The 27,719-nt window shown below is 45.6% G+C and overlaps 1 protein-coding gene across 8 annotated transcripts in view; it reads left to right on the top strand.

The window, feature by feature from the left end:
• Window positions 1–25,912, top strand: part of ENPP3 (ectonucleotide pyrophosphatase/phosphodiesterase 3) — a 783,610-nt gene extending 757,698 nt beyond the window's left edge. For 2 of the 8 annotated variants that reach the window (XM_085611575.1, XM_085611572.1), the window contains exons 26-27: window positions 21,302–22,728; window positions 24,193–25,912. In XM_085611575.1, coding sequence (XP_085467701.1) covers window positions 21,302–21,478 — 177 coding nt within the window. In that variant the 3' untranslated portion in view covers window positions 21,479–22,728; window positions 24,193–25,912. Of the gene's footprint in view, window positions 1–21,301; window positions 23,126–24,129 lie in introns of all 8 variants that reach the window. The other 6 variants (XM_085611577.1, XM_085611569.1, XM_085611573.1 and 3 more) reach the window with 6 other exon arrangements.
• Window positions 25,913–27,719: the final 1,807 nt, after the last annotated feature.

Genomic DNA, 27,719 nt, shown 5'->3' with positions numbered 1-27,719 from the left:
AGTGGGAAACCATTACAAGAGACAAATGGGTACTGAATATTGTACAGCATGGCTACTTGCTGAGGTTCAAGTCTCCCCCTCCGCAAGTACCCCCACAGTGGCAGCACCATCCTCAAATTCAAAATCGGCTTTTACTGGACCAAGTAGCTACGCTCCGCTCCAAGAACGTCATAGAGGAAGTACCACCTCTCCAAAGAAATCAAGGAGTATACTCCCGCTATTTTCTAGTTCAAAAGTTAGGAGTAACCAAAGAGTACAGACCCATTCTCGACCTGCGTCTGCTAAACAGATTTGTCAAGAAGGAAAAGTTCAGAATGCTAGCCCTGCATCAAATCTTCCTGCACCTTCACCAGGGAGACTGGATGTGTGCCATCGACCTGCAGGACGCCTATTTTCATATTCCTGTCTCAGTGAAACATCGAAAATTCCTCAGGTTTCAGATCTCTCGCCAGCACTACCAGCACCGAGTTCTGCCGTTCGGCCTCAAATCCGCCCCACGGACATTCTCCAAGTGTATGGCAGTGGTAGCTGCCTTCCTCCGCAAGCGGAAGATCTTCGTCTATCCCTATCTAGACGACTGGCTCCTGAACAGTTACACACCTGTACTACTCCAGAGCCATCTCTTGTTCTGCCTCAATCTACTACAGTCATTGGGATTACAAGTCAACTACAAAAAGTCGGTCCTCAATCCCACTCAGGGGATACACTATCTGGGCGCCTCTCTGGACTCCGCAAAGGCAAGCGTGTATCCTTCAGAGGAGAGGTTATCATCCATGCTTCAGAAATGCCACACGCTTCTCGACACTGCATTCCCCACAGCCAGGCAAGTGTCTTCACTACTGGGGTCGATGGCTTCGTGCATTTACATTGTTCCCAATGCACGCCTTCACATGCGACCTCTACAACAAGCGCTCGAAGATCAGTGATCGCAGAGGTCAGGTCGCTGGGAAGATCTTGTCTCTCTCCACCAAGCTGCCAGAGACTCCATCAGATGGTGGATGAAACACTCCCATCTGCTTCAAGGTGTTCCTTTCCATCAGACGCCTCCGACACAGACAGTGGTCACAGATGCCTCAATGCAGGGCTGGGGTGCTCATATGGACCAGCTTCAGGTACAAGGTCTCTGGTCCAATACCGAAAGAAGTTATCACATAAACTTCTTGGAGCTACGAGCAGTCCATCTGGCACTCAAATCCCTGTATCCGTCCCTCCAAACCAGCCACGTTCAGATTCAGACAGACAAAACAACAACTATGTTCTATCTGAACAAGCAAGGAGGCACCAAGTCACGAGTCCTGTCTCTGCAAGCTCAGTCCATTTGGCGGTGGCTACTGGCAAGAGGTCTTTCAATCATCGCTGTACACCTGCCAGGAACCCTGAACGTGCAAGCAGACAGGCTCAGCAGAGACTTCGTCGAAACGCACGACTGGGTGCTGAACGAAGACGTCGCCCAAGAGATCTTACGGCAGTGGGGAGTACCGGACATCGACCTGTTCGCAGACACGGCAAACAAAAAATGCCCCGTCTTCGCCTCCATGTTTCCCCAACAGGGATCACGGGGGGAACGCACTTTTGATCAGCTGATCGCAGACATTGCTGTATGCTTTTCCTCCTCTCATCCCAGCGGTCATACAGAAATTCTACAGGACCAGAACAAGGATGATCCTGATAGCTCCGGAGTGGCCCCGCCAGTGGTGGTATCCGGATCTCCTGCAACTGTCAGAGGTGCCACACCGGAGGTTGCCTTGCCTGCCGAACTTACTGATCAAGAACCAGGGGAGAGTCTTCCACCCCAACCTCCCCTCCCTTCGCTTGACGGCATGGCTCCTGAAATCATCCAGTACGGACATTTATATCTTCCGGCTGACTGTATGAACATTCTTCGGGAAGCAAAAAGGCCCTCCACTAGAAAGTCCTATGCCTTCAAGTGGATCAAACGCACAACCAAGGCTAGGATGGGCGATAGATCTTTCTCCAAAGTAGCAGCTGTAAATTGGAATATACTTCCTTTAGAACTGCGTCGGACTGAAGAACACTTAATGTTCAGAAAAAAACTAAAAACATATCTATTTCCAATCTAATAATTTGCTACCCAGAAACTCTTCCCCTCGCCTACATTCTGGTTAGTGCTTTTTAGCGCCGTGATGTCCCTTGGGATGAATGTTGCGCTCTACAAATACAAATACAAATGAGGTTTTACATTTGGTGTAGAAATAACGCTCTTAATCCGATCCAGGGTCAAGAACAAGTCATTCTCCCCTACTTATTGCACTTGGCAAAGTCTGGTTTAAAGTACACCTCTATCAGAGTCCACTTAGCTGCTATCACAGCTTATAGAAAGTCTCCTACCCAGGCCTCATTCTTCCAGATGCCGGTAGTCAAAGATTTCCTAGAAGGGCTTAAGAAAGTGTTTCCACCAGTGAGGTCCCCTTCTCCTCCCTGGGAGCTCAACATTGTTCTCTCTAAGTTCATGGGGGCTCCTTTTGAACCTATCCATAAGGTGTCCTTGCAGCATTTGACCTGGAAGGCTGCCTTCTTAGTAGCCATCACTTCTGCCCGCAGGGTAAGTGAGATTCAAGCCCTGTGCTGCAAGGAACCTTACACTGTGTTCCACGCCAATAGAGTGGTACTACGTACTCATCCAAGCTTCCTACCCAAGGTGGTCTTGGACTTCCACATTAATCAGGTTATCACGCTTCCCACTTTCTTTCCTCAGCCAACCACTCCCCCGGAGAGAGCCTTACACTCTCTAGACCTCCGGAGGGTATTGAAATTTTATCTTGCTAAAACCCTTTCACTTAGAAAGTCTGATAGGCTCTTTGTCAATTACGGTTCTACAAATGCCGGGCTGGCTGCTTCCAAAAGATCTATATCTAGATGGATTGTTTCCTGCATAGCCTTGTCTTATCAACTGGCCCACAAGGTTCTACAGGTCAAACCAAGAGCACACTCTACAAGAGGGAAAGCTTCTACTGTAGCTCTCCTTCGCAACGTTCCAATATCTGAAATTTGCAAAGCAGCTACATGGCGCTCTATACATACCTTTACATGCCCTTATTGCCTAGATTCAGACGCACAGGCCGATGTCCAGGTGGGGCAGGCCTCTTTGAGAAATGTATTTGCATAACTGTAGCAAGCCCATACCCAAAATCTCGAGGACGAGCAATTAAGCAACTAGAACATGCAGTAAAAAATTACATTCGAATAGATGTAATTTTTTACTGCATGTTCTAGTTGCTTAATTGCTCGTCCTCGAGATTTTGGGTATGGGCTTGCTACTCTATTCATAGATTATGACTATTGATGAGTATCCCCTGGATGAGAAGGATTAGTTACTTCCCTGTAATCCTAGTTCTCATCCAGGGGTATACTCATCAAAGTCATAAGCGACCAACCCACCTCCCCGGAAGAGCATTCTTCTCAAGTCATTGTTTATTGATTGCAGATCTATTCAGGTGCATGTGCACCGTCAAAAAGAACTGACCTAACTGTCACCTGTGTTGCATCATGGGAGCAAGGGGTCTCCTACAGGTCTTAAAGGCACGGTCCCCCTACTCTAATGCCTCAAAGGCAAGGTGTCAGTTTTCTTTGTTTTCTTGATACTCTGCTGCAGCCTACAGGCAAATGCCTGAAATTACAAGTTTGCTTTATGGCAATAAAGTATTGTTGTGTGACAATTGGCTTTGTGCTTCCTTTTTTCCTTATGGGTTAGAGGTACTACAATGCAAACCTATGTAATTTCAGCATTTTTGCCATGTTTGAAACATTTTAGGCTGCATGTATATGTTTTCACATATGCACATATATGTATATATATGTATTTTCTATATGCTCCGGGATCCCGCACGTGGGCGGGGATTATTCATAGATTATGACTTTGATGAGTATACCCATGGATGAGAACTAGGATTACAGGTAAGTTACTAATCCATACGCCTTTCAGTCACATGATGGTAGACCCAATCAATCACTCTGAAACCTCACAGACGAACAAGTTGTGCATACTACCGAGGAATACATGTAAAAAAATAGGTGACATCTAACGTTAAGTGCTCTGATACATACATGAAGAGGGCCAGGCTACATTCAGCAGGCATAGAGAATCTTTTAGTTTAGTTTTATTTGCTTTTTTTTGTAGTTTAAAACTATTGACAAAGGCAGTTATATATCATTCGCCTATTTGTTTTTAATTCGGCATTTACAAGTGCACACTACTGAACATTACCCAGGTTCGATATTTGGCCCCCATTAAATCCATCCAAACAACACCATTTATTTAACTTATTCAAAACAGGTCAAGTTGTTAATGACGGGCAATAACATAGTTAGAAGCGTATCACCTGTGGCGTATAATATGAATAATAACAACCTCCAGCACTTTTCTCAATGGTTGATTGTCACACACGCACCTCATTTTGGCAGATGTGTTTCAGAGTGGTTTCTAAACATATTTTGTCTTGAATATTAAATAGAACACAAGGTGTTAAAGATCTGCTTGAATTAAATACATTTCGTTGACTCTGTATTGCAGCTTTTTCACTTTTCTGCAAAAGGCAAAAGTAATTCTACTGATTAGATATAACATCTCGGTTTTTCAATATAACCATATTATCACAGTGTTTTTGTGAGGAACAGCCAGAGCTTGTTATTGAGTAAACCTGAGCAAAAACAAAAATGGGAAAAAAATAGACAGAAGGGACTTTGGTTCGCCACTTCCAGGCATTGGTTTGGTTGAGCCACCCCCTTCATCCACTGCTTGAAGAAAGAGCCATTCATATTTTGTACCAGCTCAATTTAGGATTTTTTCTTTATCAGTCATCATCCATTTTATTAGCTCATCAGGGATAACCAGCCCACCTACGTAGCTGTTCCATTGCACTGTATGGACTGTGAATGTCCTTGCACTGCAATGGAGGCCAGAGAACTCATTGGAGTGAGCTGTCTTTCCCTTATACCTAAAGGCATTGCTGCTGGCAGGTGATCTTCAAATGCAGACTATGGCCTGCCCGGAGGTAGTCTCGCTGTTGTAACACCCCATAACTGCCGGTTCATGAACTGACTGGCTACCGCCCTCAATTCTGACATCACTAGTTCTCATCTGGAAGGGGTGACTGCGTATTCAGGCTGTGGATGGAGCGGTCATCTGGTCATCCCGGTACTACTAGGAGGGAAGGTATCGGCTTCAACCCTATATATCTCTTCTATGGAAGCACTGAGGTCTGGGAACCGAGCAGTGAGCCTAATAGCCGTATCAGGGGTAGGAGTGGTCACTCTGAATATGTGAGCAGACACTGCGAGAACCCAGACGAGCTCCCCAGACAATCCCCACTCCGCCAATACCTGTGCATCAAGGTATCTCAGAGAAAGAGCACTCTCCCAGCAAGCAATGCAAACCAGTTTTCAGCCCATCTGAGAAGCAAAATGTTGTTCACCTGACTATGAAATTTGTGAAACAAATTGAGAAGAAGCTAAATATTTTCAAATACGTGACCCTGAGCGAGTTGCAAAAGACAAAGTAACACATTTTTAGGTTCCAACCGCATAGCACCTGCAATGTGCTATAATCAATATAAATCTTAATAGGGGCCTACATCTGGCCCCCTTGCTTTTCTTTGGTTTCTGTGCTTGCCACTATCTTTTCCTCTGTTTCTACTGACTATAGCATACTATTTCTTCTTGTTCCTCATGTATTTGCTCTTATCGGTGTCCTGAGGACCAAATACTACTTTTATCTACTTTTGGAGACTTTTAAACATATTTTGCCTGCACAGCGCAAGTTTACCTTATCTCCCTGTGACAGCATGCATTTCAAGCTTGCTTGTTACTTCTAGACATGCACACCTCTCCTCCTCCTGCTCTCTGTCGTGGTTTTGTTTTACCTACCCCCTGCACTGTATGTTGTCTCCACCCTCTCATTTCAGTTGTTTCACCTATCCCCTACCCCGTGCCTGTTGTTTAAATTGCAGCATACAAGCAGCACTACTGCTTGTCCTCTCCTCCCCTGAACCTCCTACCCAAGCACAGCAGCTTGACCTCCCTGCCACTCCTCCCACAGATTCTTATCATCTTCACCTGACAACGGTGGCTTGGGGGGGGGGGGGTTACGCCACACCCGAACACACACATAAGGTCTCGCCTTTATTTACTTCTTATGTCCCTTAAAATCCATGTCCAGGACCATGTTTGGGGCACTGGACTAATGGGAAGGTCTAACTCGGCATGAGGGCACCGCTCGGGGGAAAGTGAAGAATCGGCAACAAGTTTGTGTTTGCCCACCACACATGGGCTCACTACAAATACAACAGGGTGTCGACCATGCACCTCAAGGGTACCTACTACTTATACTAAAATGCGCTTCCCCACCCCATTTCTTCATTAGTCTAAAAAAACGTCCCTGGCTGGGTGGGTCAACCAAAAGCGGCTCTGCCACAGGCCGGGTGTGACTCCCTCCCACACTCGCACAGACATGTTCCATCTGTGGCAGAAGCTTCCCAAAGGAGTCACGCTGCCATGTGGCCTGGAACATGTGTGGTGCTTTCAGTCCGAGCAGAAACCCTACCCTCCCGTACACATAGCTGGTGCCACTGCACCACACACCAAGTTTAGCCACTATAGCGCCTCCACCTAAGGAAACTGCAGCAAGGACATTCAGAAAGGATCACTAGAGATGCAGGTTGTAGACAGCTGGATAGTCATTTACCAGGGTGGTCTCTAATGGTGTTTACTTTGATTCTGGCATAGTGCTTTATCGTTTGTATGCATAATCAAGCACTTTCTGGAAGGATCCACGGGTGATGCAGGCTGCAGACAATCCTCACTGTGTAGAGTTTAGATAGAATCGTCACTTACCCCACCTGTAACTACTCCTCTTGCCCCTTAACATATACATGTCCTGGCCCACGTTTGGGGCACAGGACTTTTGGGAAGGTCTTAATCGGCATGATGGCAACACTTGGGGAGAGTAAAGGACAGGCAACAGGCTTGTGTTTCTCCCTGTTCCTGATTCTCTGCTCCCTCACTTCCGGGTTTGAGCTGGGTTGGGATGTGTAGTGCTCGGGCCTCCCCAACTTCTCTGCTTGAGCAAAGAAACAGACAAGGCACGAAGAAAGAGCAGATTTATAGGCCTGGGGCATTGTGATACTGATTGCCCCATCCCACACATACTTTGTTTTAAGTCGGCTCTCACTACCAGGTGATCACTTCCTGTTCACTACAGAGGCTCTGTTTGTGTGGTTTTGTCACAGAGGCCGGAGCACTTTTATAGCAATAAAAAGTGGGGAATTGACTTAAGCGTAGCCAATCACTGCATGAAGCGACCTAGACCTCAGTACTAGAGGTGCAGCACTTCCCAACACTTAAGCACTTGGTAAGCCGTATTCGCTCATTTCAGACATCTAAAGTGCTTTATGAACAAGTTCAGGCATTGGCTTTGAAAGCAGTTACCAAGCACGTTACTTGCAATAAAAATATATGTGTAGAGAAGTTGTATAACAGAACAGGGCCACTGACTAGGAGTGTGTCGTATTTGAATACAGGGACGAACACGGTATGAATTGTTGTACTCTTTATTCGAGCCTCTCACTGTCCCTGTCCTGCTCGTTTCCTCTCCTTCCACTTTCTGCCCCTCCTTTTCCCTTGCGCTCCCCTTTCCTTCTGCCCACATCTCGCCCTGCATGGTCCTAGAACCGCGCTCAGGAACCATACGTGACAACACTACAGCTCCCCGTTCTTAAAATGTTCAGTGCTTCACAGTTCTTCAATGAGCCAGTGGGTCACAGAATGGTTCTCTGTGGCCGGCGTGGAATGTGTAGTTCACTTGATTCTTTTGAACTTGCCGAGGCTTCAGGTCTTTCACAGTTGTCTGCTTCTTAACCTGAGTCATCCGTGTCATGTTCTGACTCTTCTGTCCAGGTGTAGGCTGCTGGATTGCATTTCTTGAAGAGTGACACGTTTCGTGTGACTCTTTTGTCTTTAGATACGGCGATGACCATGGTTCCTTTACGACTCATCACCTGTAAGGGTTGGTTACAATATCTACTGTCAGTTTTTTTCTTTTGTTCTTGTCGGGCTAGCACCCAGTCTCCTTTCTGAATGTCGGAGGTTCTGGCTTTTTGACGGTCATCTGCATATTCTTTAATTTTTGCTTTCTTGGTCTTGTCTATTTCCGCTAGTGTCGGGTGATCATGATGGTGAGAGCTTGAACGTAAAATGGTGTCCATGATAGGTGCTCTGGCACGCGGTATCATTTTCAGCGTCAGAGTAGGTGGACATTTATTGGTGGTTCTGTGGGGCGTGGTCCGATATGGTCGTAGCACCTCATTCAGGGCAAGTTGAACGTCTCGCCAGCCCAGTTCTGCTTGCTGTATGGTCTTCTTTAGTGTGGCTATAAACCTCTCTACCATCCCATTGACTTGAGGTCACGTAGAGGTGATCTTCTGGTGTCTTAAGTTGAGGTGACTTGCGAATTCTGTAAAGTCATGTCCATTGAATGGAGTGCCATTATCTGTCTTCACTACTGTGGGGATTCCCCATGCAGCGAATGTTTCATCTAGGACTGGTATGATGGTGGTCGCTCTTGTTGGCGATGCTTGCTGCGCAATAGGGAATCTTGAGTACTCATCCATTATGAGGATGATGTAGTCCTCTGATTTTAAAGGGTAGACAAAGTCAATGGCTACCTGTTGCCACACGTTGTCTGGAACATAAGACATCTGGAACGGGGGACGCGATTCTTCTCACCCTAACAGTTGACATTGAGGACAGTCTTGAAGCGTGTTTTTGACCATTTGATCAAGTGAGGGTAACCACATTTGTTCACGTAGTGCTTTTTTGGTTGCCACAACGCCTCTATCCTTCATGCACCAACTTGACAACCACTTGTCGTAACTGTTGTGGTATGATATTCCGTCTGTCTCATAGTAGTAATCCATTGTTCCTGATTGTGAGATCATCTTTGGCATGTCGGAAAGACATCAGGTCAGGCCACTTTTGTCATTTGATGTTTCATCAAGATGTCTCCAGGGGTTTGATTGAATGAAATGCATTACGTTTTGAAGCATGGAATTCTTGGCTGTGGCTTCTGTGATCTCTTCCAATGGGACAGCTGGTGTCTCGCTTGATCAATGATGAAGTGAATGTATTTTTCAGCCAGCGTGTGTCTCGTTTGTTTTGTGGTGCTGGGATGTCTTGTCATGGAGTCAGCTGGATTTTCCGCCTTCCCTGGCTTGTGGACGATGGTGTATGTGTATTCTTGAAGGCGAATGCCCCAGCGCTCGATCCGATGTGGCATTTTCACTCTGGAATTTCCAAATATTTTTATGAGAACTTGATGGTCTGTGATCAGAGTGAAGTGCTTCCCATAGATGAAAATGTGGAAGTGTTAGCACGCCCAGACAGCCGCCAGGCTCTCTTTCTCCAGCTGTGAGTATGCTTTCTCAGTGTCCGTTAGGCTGCGGCTGGTGTATGCTACGATGTGTCGTTGGTTGCCTTCATCTTCGTACTGAGCTAGGATAGCTCAGAGTCATACTGGGCTGGCGTCTACAGTGATTTCGTTTTTTTGCGAGGATTGAAGTATGCTAGGTTGATGGCAGAACCCACGGCTGTCTTAATGTTGTTGAACGCCTTCTCGCATTTTGCCAACCATCGGAAGACTTCACCTTGTTTCATGAGTTCACGCAAAGGATTGCTAATAGTGGCGTAATCCTTTATGTATCAGGCACAATTGCTGGCCATGCCCAGGAAAGATCTATGTCTCTGACGTCTTGTGGGCAAGGGGTGTCAGCTAACGCAGTTGCTTTTTTAGGGTCAAATCGCATTCCTTCGCTGGAGAAAACATGACCGTAGAATTTCAGGGTGGATTTGTGAAACTCACACTTGTCTTGATTGAGGGTGAGGTTGGCGTCTAGAAGAGCATGGGACACTCGATCCAGAGCTTTGTTGTGTTCCTTGAGGGTGCCACCAAACACCAGGATGTCGTAACTGTAGTTGAATGAGTTAGGAATTCTGATGAATGACTCGCCTTACTGCTTCTTGGAATATTTCTGCGCCTGATATGATTCCAAAGTTGAGGCGTTTGTATCTGAAGAGGCCCTGATGAGTTGAGAATGCGGTGATATAGCAGGATTTCTTGTGAAGCTCGAGTGGGTGGTAGCCTTTGTTTAAGTCCAGTTTGGAAAATACTTTTGCCCCATTTAGTCGAGTGATCATATCGCTGATGTGGGGCCCTGGATGACATTTTCGTTCTATGGCTGTGTTTGGGGCTCTCATGTCTACTCAGAGACGCACTTTGCTGTTTGACCCCCGTTTGGGTACTACGACCACTGGGGATACCCACGGGGTTGGTCTGGTTGAACTCTTGATGATGTCAGTGCGCAGTAGGTCTTGTAACTGTTCGTCCACAGCGTGTTGAAGGTGGAATGGCACTTTCCGGTGATGTTGAGCCACGGGTGTTACTTGTTCGTTGATGTGTAGTCGGACTTTGAACTGGGCTCCTTTCTGAGTCCGGTGAACAGCTTTGGCAACCTGCTTATGATGTCTGGGATGTCATCTACTTTGTATAGTATCTCCACTAGTTTCAGGCGTTCAGCACTGGGCAGGCTAAGAAGGCAGTCAGCTGCTTCATGTCCTTCTATGACATGAATCTGTGCGTGAACCTTTCTGTTATGGATGTGCGAAATTGTCCTAGACACTGTAGAGGTTCTTTGGGCATCCATGTGTAGACGTCCTCAGTGGCCTTCTGCAGTTTGGGTTTTAGGTTAATTTTCCTGTATTCTGTAGCACATATGTAGTTGAGTGATACTCCTGTGTTTAAGACGAATTGTACTGGGTGGTTCCCCATTTGAATGTGCAGCCTTGGGTATTTCTTTAATCTGCCAGGTTCTGCTACGATGCACATGTATTCATCACTGTCTTGGGAGATGGGAGTGAGGGCTGACAATTACGTCGATGACTAGCGTCAAGAACGGTGTGTGAGGTGAGACCGTCTGCTGGATCTTGACGAGCTGGTTGATCGGTCTCGCCTGACGAGGCTCTTGCATGGTGACGAGGTCCAGAGTTGTTTTGGGTTTGTGCTATTTATTGCGAGATGCTCGGCATACAAGTTCAAACTGGTTTTCTTTTCTACAGCGGCAACATTGCTGCCCCATGGCAGGGCAGGGGCCTGTGTGAGGGTAGTCTTGACCGCAGCGATAGCATTGTAGTTGTTGTTTCCGTCTGCTGCCTCTCCTGTTCAAGCTGCGGGTCTGGCTTGTGGGTTTGGAGGTCCACCTTTGATCTGACCGGCGCCGTGGATTTGCCTGAGATTGAAGTCGGAATGCTTGTTCACGTTGTTCTGTTTTGCCCGCTTTCATCTTCCCGGCAAGTTCTTCAGCTTGATCATTTATTCTTGTCAGCTCTTCAGTGTCATAGAGTAAGCAGTGTTTCTTCAGCAGGCGACAGCGTAGTGACTCTGACTGGCATCCCTCTATGATTCGTAGAGGGAGGGCATCTTCAGTTACCAAAGTCGCAGTAATGGGCTAGGCTTTTGAGGCAGGTAATAAAGTCGTCCATTGGTTCATCCTTTTCGTGTGAGGCCAGATTGAAGGTGTAGCGTTCATAGTCTAAGTTGCCTTTGTGGAGATTTTTCCTGATTAGTGCATCTCTCACGTCTTGATATGAAGTAGACATAGCAGTCAGCAGTTCTTTAATGACTTGACCAACATCTTTGCCAATCAGTTTGCCGAGGCGATGAGATGCTGGTCGGGGTCGGTGACTCGTGACCCTTTCATGAAGTCTTCGAAGTCTTCTAGAAAACCTTGCCATCGAGGACCCATGCAGCTGCCAGATGTGAGAACCAAGGGTTTGGGGGCATAGGAAGAATACGTCTAGCATCACTGGTCCTGGCTGCGCATTTCGTGCTGGGAGCGCCCAAAGTGCGCCGCTGACATGTAGTGTAAAGGTAAAGATGACTGGCTCCCACCAGGGGTCAGTAAGGCATTATGGGAGGCATCTGGAGATATGGAGGCGTAGGGTATGATCTCCGGGGGAAATGTCTTGGCAGTCTGTAGTGGTGCCTGATTCAAAGATGGCTGCACAGGGGTCCTGACTGGGTGGCTTTTCAAAATGGCCTCCCGGGAGGACAGATGTGCACTAGGTTGCAGACGAGTGGTGGAAGGCAGGGCTCACCCTAGAAGCAATGGTGAGGGCATGTCAGGCACACCGGAGCCCAATGCGGCGAATGCAAGCTCACCTGGATGCAGCAATGAGGTCATGGCAGGCAGACAGGAGTCCAAAGCAGCAAGCAGTCTGGAGCGCAGCGGGGCATTCACGCGCTTCAGTGAACGCATCAGAAGGCCAGCGCTTGTGGTGCTCTGGTCACAGCTGATGTGGGAGTTACTGCGGACTGGACGTGGCCGCCGGCGGGAGTAGTGATTGGTGTCCCTAGGACTGTGGTCAGTGTAAAGCGGCGTAGGGTTGCGCCTGCTGGCTCAGGACTCGATGCTGCGGTGCGGGGTGGTAAGGCGTGTTGCAGCTGCCAGAATTTTGAGGTGCTGGTGGGTCTTAGATGACCCTCATCACCAGTTTGTCATATGTGAATACAGGGACGGATACAGTATGAATTGTTAAACTCTTATTCGGGTCCCTCACTGTTCTTATCCTGATCGTTTCCTCTCCTACCACTTTCTGCCCCTCCTCTTCCCTTGCGCTCCCCTTTCCTTCCGCCCACATCTTGCCCTGCATGGTCCTAGCGCCTCACTCAGGAACTAGAAGTGACTACACCACAGAGTGCATCTCTTTAAAGGTAGATTTTTGTCTGTTTCTCAGTCGCTCCGCAACAAGATATTTTAAAGCAATTTATGGTTGTTTCCCGTTGTGTGCAGCAGCTGAGGGGATGATGTGAAGCACTGCATGAGTAGTAGTGGGATGACCTGAAGCAGGGTGACAGGTTTAGTGCTGGATGACCAGTAGAGGGAGGGAGGGAGCTGGGGAGCACATTAGCAGCAGGAAGTGCCTTTCTTGAATAATTCCTTTGAATGAATGCCATTTCTTTCTTTTGTCTGCCAAGTTCTTTTAACTGTATGACTGGCCGTGGATGTGGTTTGTTTATAGCGTGTGCAAGAATAAGACTACATTTGTTTGTGACCGCACAATCTGTGAGTTAAAAAAAGGCCTGGATTTCCAATTGAAATGCTATAGGCCAGTATCATTCTAACTTCTAAACATGTACCCCTGCCCTCTTCCCACTCTCTGTCATGTGTTTGTTCTGCCCACTCCGTGCACTGTCCATTGTCTCCTCTCCTGTATTCTATGCTTTTATGTGCCAGTGCTGGGCTGTAGATCTGTTGCATGTATATCGGCTTGGATATACAACTTCTGCCTTTATGTCTGCTGGCAGTACCTCTGCACACTGTAGCATTATAGCATGATGAGACAAACTAAACATGGGCATTGTCTTTGATTGGTGTGAAGCGCTGCACAAACCGGCCAGGATGGAGCCTTTTAAAGGACCATGCCCTCAAGTTACACTGACGACGTTTGTGTATTACTTGGTGTCACTCCATGTAAGAAAACTGGAATTTGTTGAACATTATATTGTGTGCGCATGTGTAGTCCTGTGGTACCTGGGCCATGGGCAGGAGCGGCCCGTGCACGTAAGAGCGGTGGGTTGGGGGTGATTTTACAGACGATGACAAGGGAAAATTAATGATTTATTTGATTTTCCCTTGTCTATCGAATCCACCCACAGTACAGCTCTGCCTTATTTTGTAACTTTGCACAACACTTACATACCTTTCACCTACTCTCAGACCGCACACCCTGCACACACACACACCATTTACTCTGCACAGCCACCCTGACATTGCGCTGGTAGTCAGATTCTGCTCACCCACCACTCACACAGTGCTGACTCTGCACTCACACACCGTTAACATACCTCTCACCCAGTACTCACTTCTCTCACCCTCCACCCATACCTCTCACCCTGAACTCTAACCGCTCAACCTGCAATTATACTATTGACATACCACTCACTGTATACTCGCACACCTCTTACCTTGTACAAGGTAACACCTCTCACCCTGTACACTCACACAATTCTCATCCTGAACTGAACACACATCAATCACCATGCATTGAGGCACTTTCACCCAGCACTCAGACACTTATCAACCTTCATTCATACACCACTCACCCTGCACACACACGATTCTCCCAGCACTAATACACTGCTCCCACACATCCTAACTAATTACTAATCCCATAGGCGAAACATAATGCATTTACCAATGCTTGTTCTCTTAGCATTGGAGCTGAATATGCCACTTTGCCTCACCATGTAAGAGTGAGCTGACCAGGACATGTGTTCGTCTTGCACGTGATTGCTGTTTCCACACAAAGCAATATGGATCTGGAAATATTCTGATAGTCTCGTCTCCTTTCTCAATCCTTTTTGCATCAGGGTTAATCTAGTTAGACCAGTCACTAGAAGTACAATATGTTTATGAATTATAGGGTAGGTTTACTAAGATTTCATGAAAAGCAGTGCAGCAGCCAAAGTTCTTGTGCAAGAGAGCAGGACAGCATCCATGTCCATTATGATATCCACTGTCCTGCTCTTGCACAATCTGGCTGTCTAGCACCACACACACACCTTTGCACCATAGTGTGATAGTGTTCCCTTCTAGTACAGTATACCTAGACAAACTTTAAAACTTTTCCCACTTTAGATGGGAACGTTTGGAGAAATAAAAAGATTTCTCCTTTCTAAGGCCTGCCAGAGGAGATATTTTTGGGCGCAAAGACTTGTCTATCATTATTACTAGATATTGCTTTGTATCGAAAGACAGTGGTAATTGCATTGAACGCCCATTCAGAACCCATCACCGCTTTGTGTTACTTCAGGCATCTTTCCAGCACAAAACAATTGTGCTTTGTGTCACTTTTGTGACGCAAACTGACGCATAATATTACCAAATCTGCCACTCAGTATTTTGCGTTACAAACACATATTAGTACCTTCAAATCATGGTATTTCCCTTAGTCTGTAAAATAAATCTGTTGATAAAACTCCAATTTGTTTATGTTTGCTTTTGCGATGATTAGCACATTAAATCTAGTCCTATTAGCTTTGTCAGTGCTAGCTTCAGTTGGTCGTAATGGTTTTTATGGCCTCTGCAATTAGTGTGTTTGTTAGCTTCCTCAGCAATAAAGGCCTCACTATAAGTGCTTTTGAGAAATATTGCTCTGCTTTCAGAAATAGCCTTATCTTTGAGCAACAATATTTCCCCAGGTTTTTTTACTGTCATATTCAATGTGTTCTAATGGAAATTGGTATAGACATGCAAAAACACAACACATTTTACCAAATTGTTTAGCATTCCCCACAGTTCTCCCCATAGAAATCCTCCAGGTGTTAACTGGAAACAATAAGGTAAGCAAAAACGTCTTGTGCAATAACAGTTTGAAACTTGTGTTTCAAACTGGGCACAAATATTGTGCCTGGTTTAGTGGCTCTAATAAAGATGCCGTCTGTCGTTTGTGTGGCAGGCGTGCTCCTTGGAGCTAGCACTAATAGTTGTTGTTCCCTTTAGATATTTTGTATTCAATTATTGCCCACAATTTGTGAATCTTGTGGTGCTAAAACAGTATCACGTATGGTGCATAAACCTAGAACGTGCAAAAACATAGCAATTTTGGGTGCCTGTGTGTTAGGTAACGAAGCAGAGAGATTTCGCTCTAGTCCCTGTTAATTAAGGGTGAGTAGCTATACTGCATATTTTGCCACCTTTTCCTACTCCCTGCATCTGTGCCTTTTCACTGCCTTGATTTTGTACCTTTATTTCTGAGGCCTTCACTATACCTCAACGCCAACGTTAGTGATGGTAAACTTGCAAGACATTTTCTTGTGTGTCAGCATGCTGGTAACATCTATGTGGACAGGTGCAGGGTGTGCTTCGTGGTGGAGGACTTTCCTTTTCAAAGAACGTGCATACTAAGGTTTTTGTTAAAGGTTCATATAATCTCACATAGTTCCTGACTAACCAGTTTGTCATGAACTTTAGCTAGTGCATTTTCGCACGTGGGAAATATTCTCTCAAAAGTAGGCACGAGTAACTCAAGAAAATGTTGTATGTGAGTGTATTCCTTCCTTAGCTTTTCTCTTATGTGCATTCTGAAACCATATTGCACCTGTAACTAGGTTGCGATACAAGTGCATACCGTGCTTATCTTTTTCGTGAACATCACTCAACACAATACTTGCATATAAAAGGTTTACGAAAGTCCTGATTTTCACGCTCAAGGACCTCTAATCATGAACTATGGGTACTTTGCATGGGTTTCATAGTTTTTGCAAAAGTAACGACTACTCCACAAGGAACGCACTATATAATACACAAATTACAAGCTGAATGTCATTTGCTTTAAAATTATTAAATGCATTATCCACGTTTTAATTAGATTTTTCCAATTTACCGTTTTGATGTTAAGTAAAACAAATGTTGAAATTACTGTAAAGCTCCTAGTTTCAAGCCAGCCCTTTTACAATTTAACTGTAGGTTTGAGCTTAGCCAGCTATTACGGAGCAAATGAAGACTAGTGAAGCCAAGCTGAGTTTGGGATACCCACATCTGCAGCCGACTTCGCCCAAGAATCTTTGGGCATATTTACTAGTAAAGTGGCGAAGCGTGTTAAGCCGAGAAGGCTAACGATATGCTCAGTCGCTTAAGAAACGCAGGGCTACACCATATTTACAAGAATATGGTGCAGCCCTGTGTTTCCCCCTGCGCTGGCGCTAAATTTAGCAGCCTAGCGCCAACACAGACAACCTTGCACCATAGTGCAAAGGTGTCTGCTGTGCAGGGTAAGATTGTTTATGAGCAGAAAGGTGTCCCTTCCTGCACATAACATTCTTTAAATGTCGTTTTGTAAATTCTATGTGTGCTGCTCAGTGCAGCACACATAGAAGTAGCAAAAAGTCATTTTTTTAAAATGATTGTTCATGTGCAGGAAGGGACACCTTCCTGCATATGAACAATCATTGTCGTGTTGCTGTTTCCATCTGTGCTGCACATCACAGTACACATGGAAGCAGCAAAAACAAGGAGAAATTAAACATTTCTCCTCGTTTTGCCAAGGTAAGACAAGGTTTTCCCTGGTCTTTATTTTGCTGCTGCCCCATACTTACTCGTCCCTTGTAAATAGGAGGCAGCACCAGAATCAATGGGTTTTGCAGTGAAACGCCCACTGCAACACCCATTGTTCTCCACTTTCACGCTAAGTACAGTGAGTGTGAAAGGGTGCCTTTTTACAAGGCAGGGTTAAGCCTTCCCTAAAACTGCATTAAAGCATAAATACAATTGGCATCTCTGGCCACATGTCAGCCCCTGGTAAATGTTACCATAGGTACCCAGGGCACTGTGACCAGAGAAGGCCCCTAAGGGCTGCAGCACTTATTGTGCCACCCTTAGATGCCCTGTACCCTGACACACACACACTGCCTTTGCAGGCTGGGTGTCTAGGTGCAGAACAAAACAAAGAGTCGACATGGCACACATCCCTGTGTGCCATGCCCACAAACCACTGCCCTGGCATACATCAGTCACCCCTCTAGCTGGGTGCCCTATGCCAGTGGTGAGAGTACAGGTGCATGAGCCCTGTACCCCTACAGTACCCAGGTCCATTCCTGGGCCCTGTAAGTGCAGTGCTGCCATTAAGAGTATATGGTGCTGGGAGGTTGTCATTACGAACTCCACAGCACCATAATGGCTACACTGAAGACTGGGAAGTTTCGTATCAAACTTCTCAGCACATTAAACCCACACTGATGCCAGTGTGGGATTTAATGTAAAATGCACGACAGAGGGCATCTTAGAGATGCCCCCTGAAACTCAATCAACTCCCAGTGACCTTACTGAGTGGCTGCGCAGGCTGCCACCACCAGACATGTTTCTGGACCCCTGGGTCGAGAGCTTGCTGCTCTCGGGGGCCTGAAACAATGTACATCCTGGTTCGAGGTGCCAAGCCTCCTCCCCCAGGATGGGCAGGCTTCACGAAGGAGAAGCTTCAAAGGCATGCCGCCTTTGTGAGCTTCTCCAGACCATTTACTGCTTTCAGCAACTGGTCCCCACTGGTTCGACCCCCCCACTCTGGGTGGGAGAACCGGTGGGAAAAACAAGTGAGGAAGAGAGATGTGCCCACCTCTGCCAACTCCAACCCTAAGGTGGGGGAGGCGAGGTGAAGCACCACCTCGAGTCTCCGCCATCTTGAGGATAGGGGTACCCAGCCAACCACTGGAGAGTGGCAGAATAGGGGGTGTACCCTGCCCTTGACCTACCTGTAACGCCCCTAAACTTAGTATTTAGGGGCACCCTGAACCTTCCTTCCTCAGATCCAGCAAAAACAAGAAAAGAAGAAGGATGAGAAGCTGTGCAGAGCTAACAAGAGGACGACGCCCACTGACTTGGCCCCAGCCCTACAGGCCTGTCTCCCCTCGAACCTGGTCCTGCAAAACCCCATCGTGTCCAGCGGCCTGCAACCTCAAAAACCCCGGAGGACCTGCCTACACTCACTTTCCAAGCTCCTTCTCCCGTGAACACTGGACGTGTTTGAACTGCAGCTTCTGGTGCCAGCCAGACGCCGCGAATCCAGCACACTCTGCACCCGCCGAGCCCGGCCCATTTTTGAGTGAACAAACACCATGAGGAGGTCCCCCTGTCGATCCTGACCCGAGATCTGGCAACCTCTGACCTGCCTCAAGCCTCCAGACGACACCTGCAGCCTCAATCCAGAGGACCCCTCCCCTACCGCGACCAGAGCGGGTAAGAAAATCCGACGTCCAAAGGCACCCCTGCACCTGACGCCCCACGGCCTTGTGTGCCCAACCCAGTGGTGCCTAACCATCCCTCTACATCCCAACTTACCCCTCGAAGTGGTGGTCACTCCTGGAGGATCTTCGTCCCCGAGCCTGCAGTGTTTTTTTGTCCCGGAGAATCTCTATTGAAATCAACAGGGCACCCGACCTCAAAACTGCACCCTGCACCCGGCTGCCCTAGTGCCACTGAGGATGCCCCTTTGGTGCTAACTTGGTCCCCAACTTGCCCTGAGCTTAACCCTAGGAGCCTTGCTCCCACAACCCTGTGGCCTGCTTGCCAGCCGCCACCAACCGGAGTCCCCCTATCCCACATAGGATAACATTGGGCCTCAACACTCTGCACCCGGCCGCCCGAGTACCGCTGAGGGTGCAACAACAGTTTGTAGATCACTGACCCTGGGAGACTCCTGAGTCTAACCCCAGAACCCTAACTCAAAAGACCGATTACTTACCTTGAAACCGATAACTCATTTTACCTCATAGGATAACATGGACACTTTTTCTCCCAAAAAGTTTCTAAGTGTCGACTTTTGAAAACTACAAATATTCCTTAATAATCAGCCAAATAACCAAAACGCATTTTCTCAACTGTTTTCAGGAAATGTACCAGTGCTGAATCTAGGATCCAGCACTGAGTAAGAAAAAGTAACGATAACATAACTTACCTGCTAAGTGAATTTACTCCCATAGGTTAACATTGGTGATTCTATGTGAAATAGTTTTTGTGTCAACTTTTGAAATGCAATAATATTCTTTAAAACTTGTACCTTTAACCAAAACGCATTTACTCACCTGTTTTCAGGAAATGTCCTAGGGGTGAATCTAGGATCCAAACCTGTGTTAGCCAAAGTAATCTGAAAAGTAATTAACTGCATTTGTACTTAAAAAGCCCATTCATTTGAATGTACTATACCTGCAATGTGTTGCAAACTGCTTTCTTAAAACTCTAACCAAAACCAGTACAAGTTATACTGCAATTCTGAACTGTGTTCATATAAGTAAATTAATACTGCAAAGTATTTATATGCTTACCTGTACCAGGCTTGCTTACTTCTAGAAATAAAACAGTATATTTTTTATACAAAACAATTGGCCTAGAGTTCAGTTCTTGAGTGTGTGAGTCCATTTGCTGACTGAGTGTGTACATCAAATGCCTTACTCTGTCCTCTGATACTGCCTTACTGCTTGACCAAGCTACCACTTTAGAGAGTAAGGTTCTATCTAACTTTAACATCTGGAGACTCCTGGACTCTATATACACTGTACCTCACTTTGGTGCAGTATATATAGAGCCAGTTTCTTACAAGATTCTGAGTGGGTAACCCAAAAAATGTCAGGCAGCAGCACTAGGAAGTGAGAATAAACCGACAGAAAAAAAACAAGAATACATACAATTGTCTGAAAAAATACAATTCAGGAATAAACAAGAGTAGGACACTGCCAGACCAAAACTGATGGCACCTTTGTGAGTAACAAGATGAACTCGTTGGTTTGGGGGCAAATTTAGAAAATAAAACACTCAACTGGAACAAACATACTCAAAGCCAAAAGCATTAACAGACCATAAAATTGTTGTGTGCCAAGCCCTACAAGAATGTATACGTTAGTATACACATTATGAAATTAAACAAAGTGATTTGTTTCAAACCTAGTCGCATATTTTAAGTGTGATAAGTGAAATAAAACACATTTTCTTCATTTGCTCATATGCTTTTATCCAAAATACAGTAGTGACATTAGGGTTGTGCCAGAGTAGCTATCAATTGGCAGGCGAGGTACCACCAGGGCCCACGGGTGTGAGGGACCTTCTGAACTCTAATTATGGCTACCTTTTACTACATGAAACTGTGGTTACAGACGTCCGTTTTTCCTTGTTTGCCTCACAGTCTGCGTCACCCTACCTACACCACTGTATGCTCCATCTGTTGCACTTGTGCAAAACTTTAATTTGCATCTAATCCTATTTGCCCATTCGCATATGCTGCAATCAGCAGTATGCAGCCATTTGTTAATCCACCTTTGCACAAGAGGTAAATGTTACCCAAGACCTCGTGCGTCAAAAATACACTATATATAGCATATTTAGGCATAACTTTCCCATTCCTACATTTGTATAAACTAAGAAATACGTCAGTGGTGCAGTTACCCAAATCCTTCTGCTGTAGAAAAAAATATAATAATGAGTTTATGAGCAAACAGGTCACCCTGCCACGTGGTCGTTTCCACTTGAGCGTTACCATTAGGAGGCCGCTGCGACTAAAATCAGCTGCGACACAGACGAATAATTACTTTCGAGCCTGATTCCCTTTTCATAATCAATATATAAAGTTAAATGTCGCCTGAGCAAACATGCGCTTGACAAAAGAGCGAGCTGTTCAAACGGAAGCCTCGCGCACTTGACGTGTGTATAGCCAGCCAGCTGCTAACCTTATCTATATTTGCTCATTGCAGGACAGTAAACCGGCAGCTGATTGGGTGGAAGAGAGGCTGAGAGCTCATTCAGCGCGTGTCCGGGACGTGGAGCTACTCACGGGGCTGGACTTTTACCAGGAAATACAGGAGCAAACGGTCTCGGAAATCTTACAACTAAAGACTTTCTTGCCAACATTTGAAACAATCATTAACTGACAGTATGGTCGCATTAATCCAAACTTCACATTGTATGCCAGCTGTGAATGAGACAGAGGATTCATCTAATCATATTGCCGTCCACGTGTTTAAAAGAAATCAAATTTCCCATCACAGTACAACTTTTCTAAATAATTAGAGATCTAATATTAAGAGGCAGGTCTGGTTAACAATCACGCAAATGTTTAATATTTAAATAAGGAAAGAACATCTCACTTAGAGCTGAAGCTTTCAAAGCTAACAAGTAATGTAATCGCTGTATCTCGCGGTCATACGATTTTGGAAAAGTAGTTTATTTTAATTTTTCCAGGAGAAACAAATAGTGACATCAAGTGACGCCTTCTATTGAGGATCACAAGTAGCCACTCTGGAACATCGAGCACCTAGTCACTGTGGGCCCGGCTAACGACGATGAAAATGACCCTGCCTGATCGTACTTTTACACTTTTTCATAATTTGCAGAAAGGGTGTATTGGTGTCCCTGGAAAGAGATGTCACATACAGGTGTCCAGAGTTCTATTATATCTGCCTGGTACTGCTCAGTGCCAAGGACAGACTAATTAGATTGTTTTTTATTTTGGCATTTTTCTCCCTGTGGGTAGCACATTTTTCTGTATGGAGAAAGCCCTTCCTCTAATACCCGAACAGATCTAGACTTGCTCTGCTTCAACACTGCCCTGAAGTAAATCGTCAGCCTTTTCCAGGATGAAAAAGGATTCGGTTTCATTTTGTGGATGCACGTGCATGATTGTGGGCGTTCACAAACATTAAAGTCTAACTGCGCCTTGGAACACTCATTTCCAAAACCCTTGCGTGAAATATAATGCTGTAGATTTCTCCGAACTCGTGGTAGATCAATCCGCAGTAGTAAAATGATTTACACCTGCCAGGAATCCATTTCTGAATTATTTGTAGGTGAAAGTAGCGATATTTTCTGTGGTAAACAAGCGCTAATGGCCGAAAATGTCTTTGGGAATTGACCCCTATATCTTTTCCATTTCCATTGTATTGGTGCAAAGCATGACTTGAGATTTGATCGCATCACAATGTGTATTGAGTGTGCTCTAAAAAAGTGTCTCATTTGGCCTAGTTTGTAGCATTGGCAGTCAGGGTTATGCGTTCAGAGCAAAAACAACAGTTGATGGACAGAATACAGAACAATGTCATACATTTACCCCAGTACAGAGATCTGGGCCTAAAGCCATCGTTTTTTTGCTCACCATGCCATTCCAGTTTGAACCCAGCCATATGCAAATGAGTCTTGACCCTGTGCCTCATGGGAACAGTCCAGCCCGAACTGCCAAGCCAGGTCCTCCCTGGACTGGAAACAAGCATCCTAGGACAGGTTTCGGGGTTTCACCCCTCTTCAGCCAAGATAGCTTGATTCCAGTAGCATGGAGAGCACGGGACTCACGTCTGAGCATACCTGTCCCACTCGGGGTGACAAGTGCAAAAACAACAGTTGATGGACAGAATGCAGAACAATGTCATACATTCACCCCAGTACAGAGATCTGGGCCTAAATCCATCGTTTTATTGCTCACCATGCCATTCCAGTTTGAACCCAGCCATATGCAAATCAGTCTTGACCCTGTGCCTCATGGGAATAGTCCAGCCCGAACTGCCAAGCCAGGTCCTCCCTGGACTGCAAACAAGCATCCTAGGACCGGTTTCAGGGTTTCACCCCTCTTCAGCCAGGATAGCTTGATTCCAGTGGAATGGAGAGCACGTGTCTCACGTCTGGGCATACCCGTCCCACTCGGGGTGACAAATGCAAAAACAACAGTTGATGGACAGAATGCAGAACAATGTCATACATTCACTCCAGTACAGAGATCTGGGCCTAAATCCATCGTTTTTTTGCTCACCATGCCATTCCAGTTTGAACCCAGCCATATGCAAATCAGTCTTGACCCTGTGCCTCATGGGAACAGTCCAGCCCGAACTGCCAAGCCAGATCCTCCCTGGACTGGAAACAAGCATCCTAGGACCGGTTTCGGGGTTTCACCCCTCTTCAGCCAGGATAGCTTGATTCCAGTGGCATGGAGAGCACGGGACTCACGTCTGAGGCACAGGGTCAAGACTGATTTGCATATGGCCATGTCTGAACTGGGGTGGCGTGGTGAGCACAATAACGTTGGATTAAACCCAGATCTGTGACTGGGGGTGAATGTTTTGCCAATGTGCAATATTCCGTCCATCATCTGTTGTGTTTTACTGTTCGCCCTGTGTGGGAAGGGTATGCCCAGACGTGGGTCCCGGGCTCACTACACCACTGGAGTCAAGCTATCCTGGCTGAAGAGGGCTGAAACCCTGAAACCGGTCCTAGGATGCTTGATTCCGGTCCCGGAAAGACATGGCTTGGCAGTTCGGGCTGGACTGTTCCCATGAGGCACAGGGTCAAGACTGATTTGCATATGGCCATGTCTGAACTGGGGTGGCGTGGTGAGCAAAATAACGATGGATTAAACCCAGATCTGTGACTGGGGTGAATGCTTTGCCAATGTGCAATATTCCGTCCATCATCTGTTGAGTTTTGCTGTTCGCCCTACGTGGGAAGGGTATGCCTAGACGTGGGTCCCGTGCTTACTACGCCACTGGAGTCAAGCTATCCTGGCTGAAGAGGGGTGAAACCCCGAAACCGGCCCTAGGATGCTTGATTCCGGTCTCGGGAAGACGTGGCTTGGCAGTTCGGGCTGGACTGTTCCCATAAGGCACAGGGTCAAGACTGATTTGCATATGGCCACGTCTGAACTGGGGTGGCGTGGTGAGCAAAATAACGATGGATTAAACCCAGATCTGTGACTGGGGGTGAATGTTTTGCCAATGTGCAATATTCCGTCCATCATCTGTTGTGTTATGCGTTCAGAGCACCACAAGTTAACATGGGTTGCAGTTGGCTTGAAAAATTAACACTGAGTGAAGAACCTACAATCATTATGAGTGGCCATGCTGTGAGTTTAGTGGTAGTAGTACCAAGATTGGGGGTACTACTTCTTGGTACTACCTGAGATCGAGAGTTGATCCCCTATAGCCTCCTCCGCAGTGGCTAGTGAAAAGCAGGAAACCGTGTTTTCACACCAATTATATGCTATGAGGGCATTAATGCTCAATTGTGTCAAGAAAGAGATGGTGAACCTTCCTTGTCGGCTGCTCCGAAAGTCAGGTTCTCTCTATGAGAAGATTGAGAAGTGAGACCCTAAACCTTGCTCACCAGAGACCCTTAGCTGATTCACGTCATCAGTGCTTCATTTGCAAAAAAAGTAAGTGCCAGGTCCCTCATCAGGAAGCCACTGCAGGTTGCGCTACTCATCACCCCTGTCAGTGCTGCCAGTAACAGTACAAATACAACTACAAACCACCACACTTCTACAAGTCTGACAATTCAATCTATTTTAGGCCCCCAAAGCTATAAGAATAGTATTCTTTTTTTAATGTACATTGAAGTAATAAACAACTATTGCTTTGTTCACCTTTAAATCAGATAGTCAGTGCCACCAAGGGGCAGACTGTCATAAGTGCTTGTGTTGACAATGAAGTGCCGGTGCTGAGCACTAGAAACCACAGTCTTCAATTAAGCACTGCATATCATGCACTTAACACCTGCCTAATCTGCACACCTGGCTGCTTACTCTGTTAATGACCCTATTGCAACTGGTTTAAATCCGGCTTTCTGTAATTGTTAGCTCCTTGAATTGCTTTTCTGCTGTGTCCCCTGCACCACACTTTTCAGCTGTCAGTACTGTACTGTTTCCTTCCGACACCAAGCTTGCTGCCATACTTTTTATCCCGGGCCCATGTACAAACTTAGATCCTTGAGTAGAAATCTATGGGACTCCAACTTCCTGTTTGTCTCTCACATCTCTCACTATACTCCAAGCCATCAGAATGATCCTCAAACTCTTGATCCTTTCATTGTCTGTCAACCCCGTAAGCCACCTAGAGATCCAACCTGCTTTCCCTCCTACTCCATTGAAATACGAACATTGATTCAGGTGTTGGAGGTGTTATCAACCATTGCTAATGCTCTGACATACCTGCCTACTCCTCAAAAAGAGTAGAAAATTATTATTCCATATTTTCTCCCACATTCTAGTGTCTGTTTATCTTACCTCTTTACTCTGAGGATCCGTCTGTCAGTAACAATGATTTTATTCACAAAATGACAGATGATTGAAAAATATAGTCGTTGGAAGGGTAACTGTTGGGGATTTCACACTGCTACTGTCTGTTCTCTGAATGCATACTTCAACTTCTAGTGATACTATATTCAAATTTCGTTGAACACTAAATGAAACATCATATTTTGTAAATCCCCTCTACAAGTGGCAGACAAAATGTAAATGGTCCTTGCTTCCGGTTGCAATTGTAGGTCCTCGTGCAGAATTACTTTGGAAAGATGTAAATTATGAATAAACGTATTGTCTCAAACAATCAGTGTTTTCTGTTTCTGCTTTTTTAATATTAACTTTTCATAATCTTTAAAGTTTATATCAGACTACAAAATACAACTGGAGTCACAATGTGTAATTAAATTTGGCAAACTTTGGTATCCGAAAAATTTGACTTTGCTTATTTAACGAATATTAATATACAAACTCACTTGTCTTATCTTTATTTATTTTGACGTTGTTTCTTTCATTTTTTGTTGCCGTGTTGTATGTGGGATTTTCCAGCGACATTGTGGCACTGAGTCCGCCCTCTGTTTTCATCAGTGAGTGTCGTTTCAAGAAGGTGGGAGAAAGTGGGTCTGTTTTTTTTTTGCCTATAATGGACTGATATATTCGGCTGTTCATGTAGAAGTTTTTTTCCCATTTTGATGAGATTTGATCTTTTTGTGTGTGTAAGGTTTACGAGAGCAAAATAGTTGCAGGTTCTTCTTGAAAGAAGCCAAACCGAGTGACGCTCTAAATTCTGGCTTTAATGATTTCCAACGTACACAGCCAGAAGTCTCAAAGGTCTTACCACCATATTTTCTCCATGTCAATCAGAAATGGTGGGTGGCTCATGCACTTGTAAGGGTGGCATAGATTCTGGGTACACTCAGACACCGTGCAAACAAGAACATAAAAAATAGGCAGACTCATCAGATGAAGGGGCAGAGGAGTCATAATTCTCCATGCACCATGCATTTTCTGGAACTCAAAAGTAGTTAAAATGTCTAATACCACTAGGTGGTGATAGACGCAGAATCTGTCATGTTTTATCTTATCCTGCAAAGCATTGGCTTCTTCAAACTTTGAAGCAGGCCTTTGTCCTAGTAAGTTCCACTTCAATTTGTTGTGCCAGATCTGCAATAGCTTCTGATAGACCTGGCATAGGATCTGGGATCTGTCTTTTACAATAGATGTCATTTGAACATAGACTTCAATAACGACTGTTACAGATTGCAGCAGTGGCAGAACCCAACCAGCACAAACCCACCCTCAGCGTATAGCAATTTTCAAACTAAATCAGCAGGTGGGTGCCAACACTCCTGCTGCAACAAAGTGTGAAAAATAGAAATTACAAAGTAATTACCAAATATAATGTTCTTTGCTGGACTGGAGCACACCACTTAGACAAATCAGCTAAAAGTGATCTCACAAAACCAACCAAACATTTGATTACAAGAATATATAACAAGCATTGGCATAGCCAATAAGTCTCGCCTTTGGGACCTTATAAGTGGTTAGCTATGCAGAATATTATCCTGGGTGGTGTGCCACCAGGAATTCTTTTGCTATACAACAAATAAACACAATGATGGACACATGCATACAAGTGCGTTCAATTTCACTACTCACAATGACATATTTTATCTCCATATTAATAATCCTCACCCTCGGTTAATGTTTCCATCTACTGCCAGGGTGTTTATAACACAATCAGAGTTGACAAATTCAAATACCGAAAGCTTTCACCATTAACAAATGGACATAAAACCAGCTAAAATCTTTTGGCGTAACCAGGTAAAAGCACAGCCTTAAAAATGAAGGCCTCGAGTACAGTGTGTGTACGTATGCAGTGCACTCTGGAATCCTCAGAGGCTGAGGTCTGTCTGAGTCGGCTGGCAGATGGGCCCTCACGACTGATTATCTGCTGTCTCGCCTCCCCCACCCACCCACCCACTTGATAATACCTTTATATGACCCGTCGTAGAAACAAGCTAGCGCCAATAGTTCAGCGCTGCGGAATCAGGCCAGGACTGTGTGCGTGTGCCCACGACTGCAGCCAGACTTGCTGAAATGGTTTTAAAGCA

Source organism: Triturus cristatus, chromosome 6 (assembly GCF_964204655.1).
Source record: "Triturus cristatus chromosome 6, aTriCri1.1, whole genome shotgun sequence".
Taxonomy (NCBI): domain Eukaryota; kingdom Metazoa; phylum Chordata; class Amphibia; order Caudata; family Salamandridae; genus Triturus; species Triturus cristatus.
This window is presented reverse-complemented; position numbering and strand designations above follow the sequence as displayed.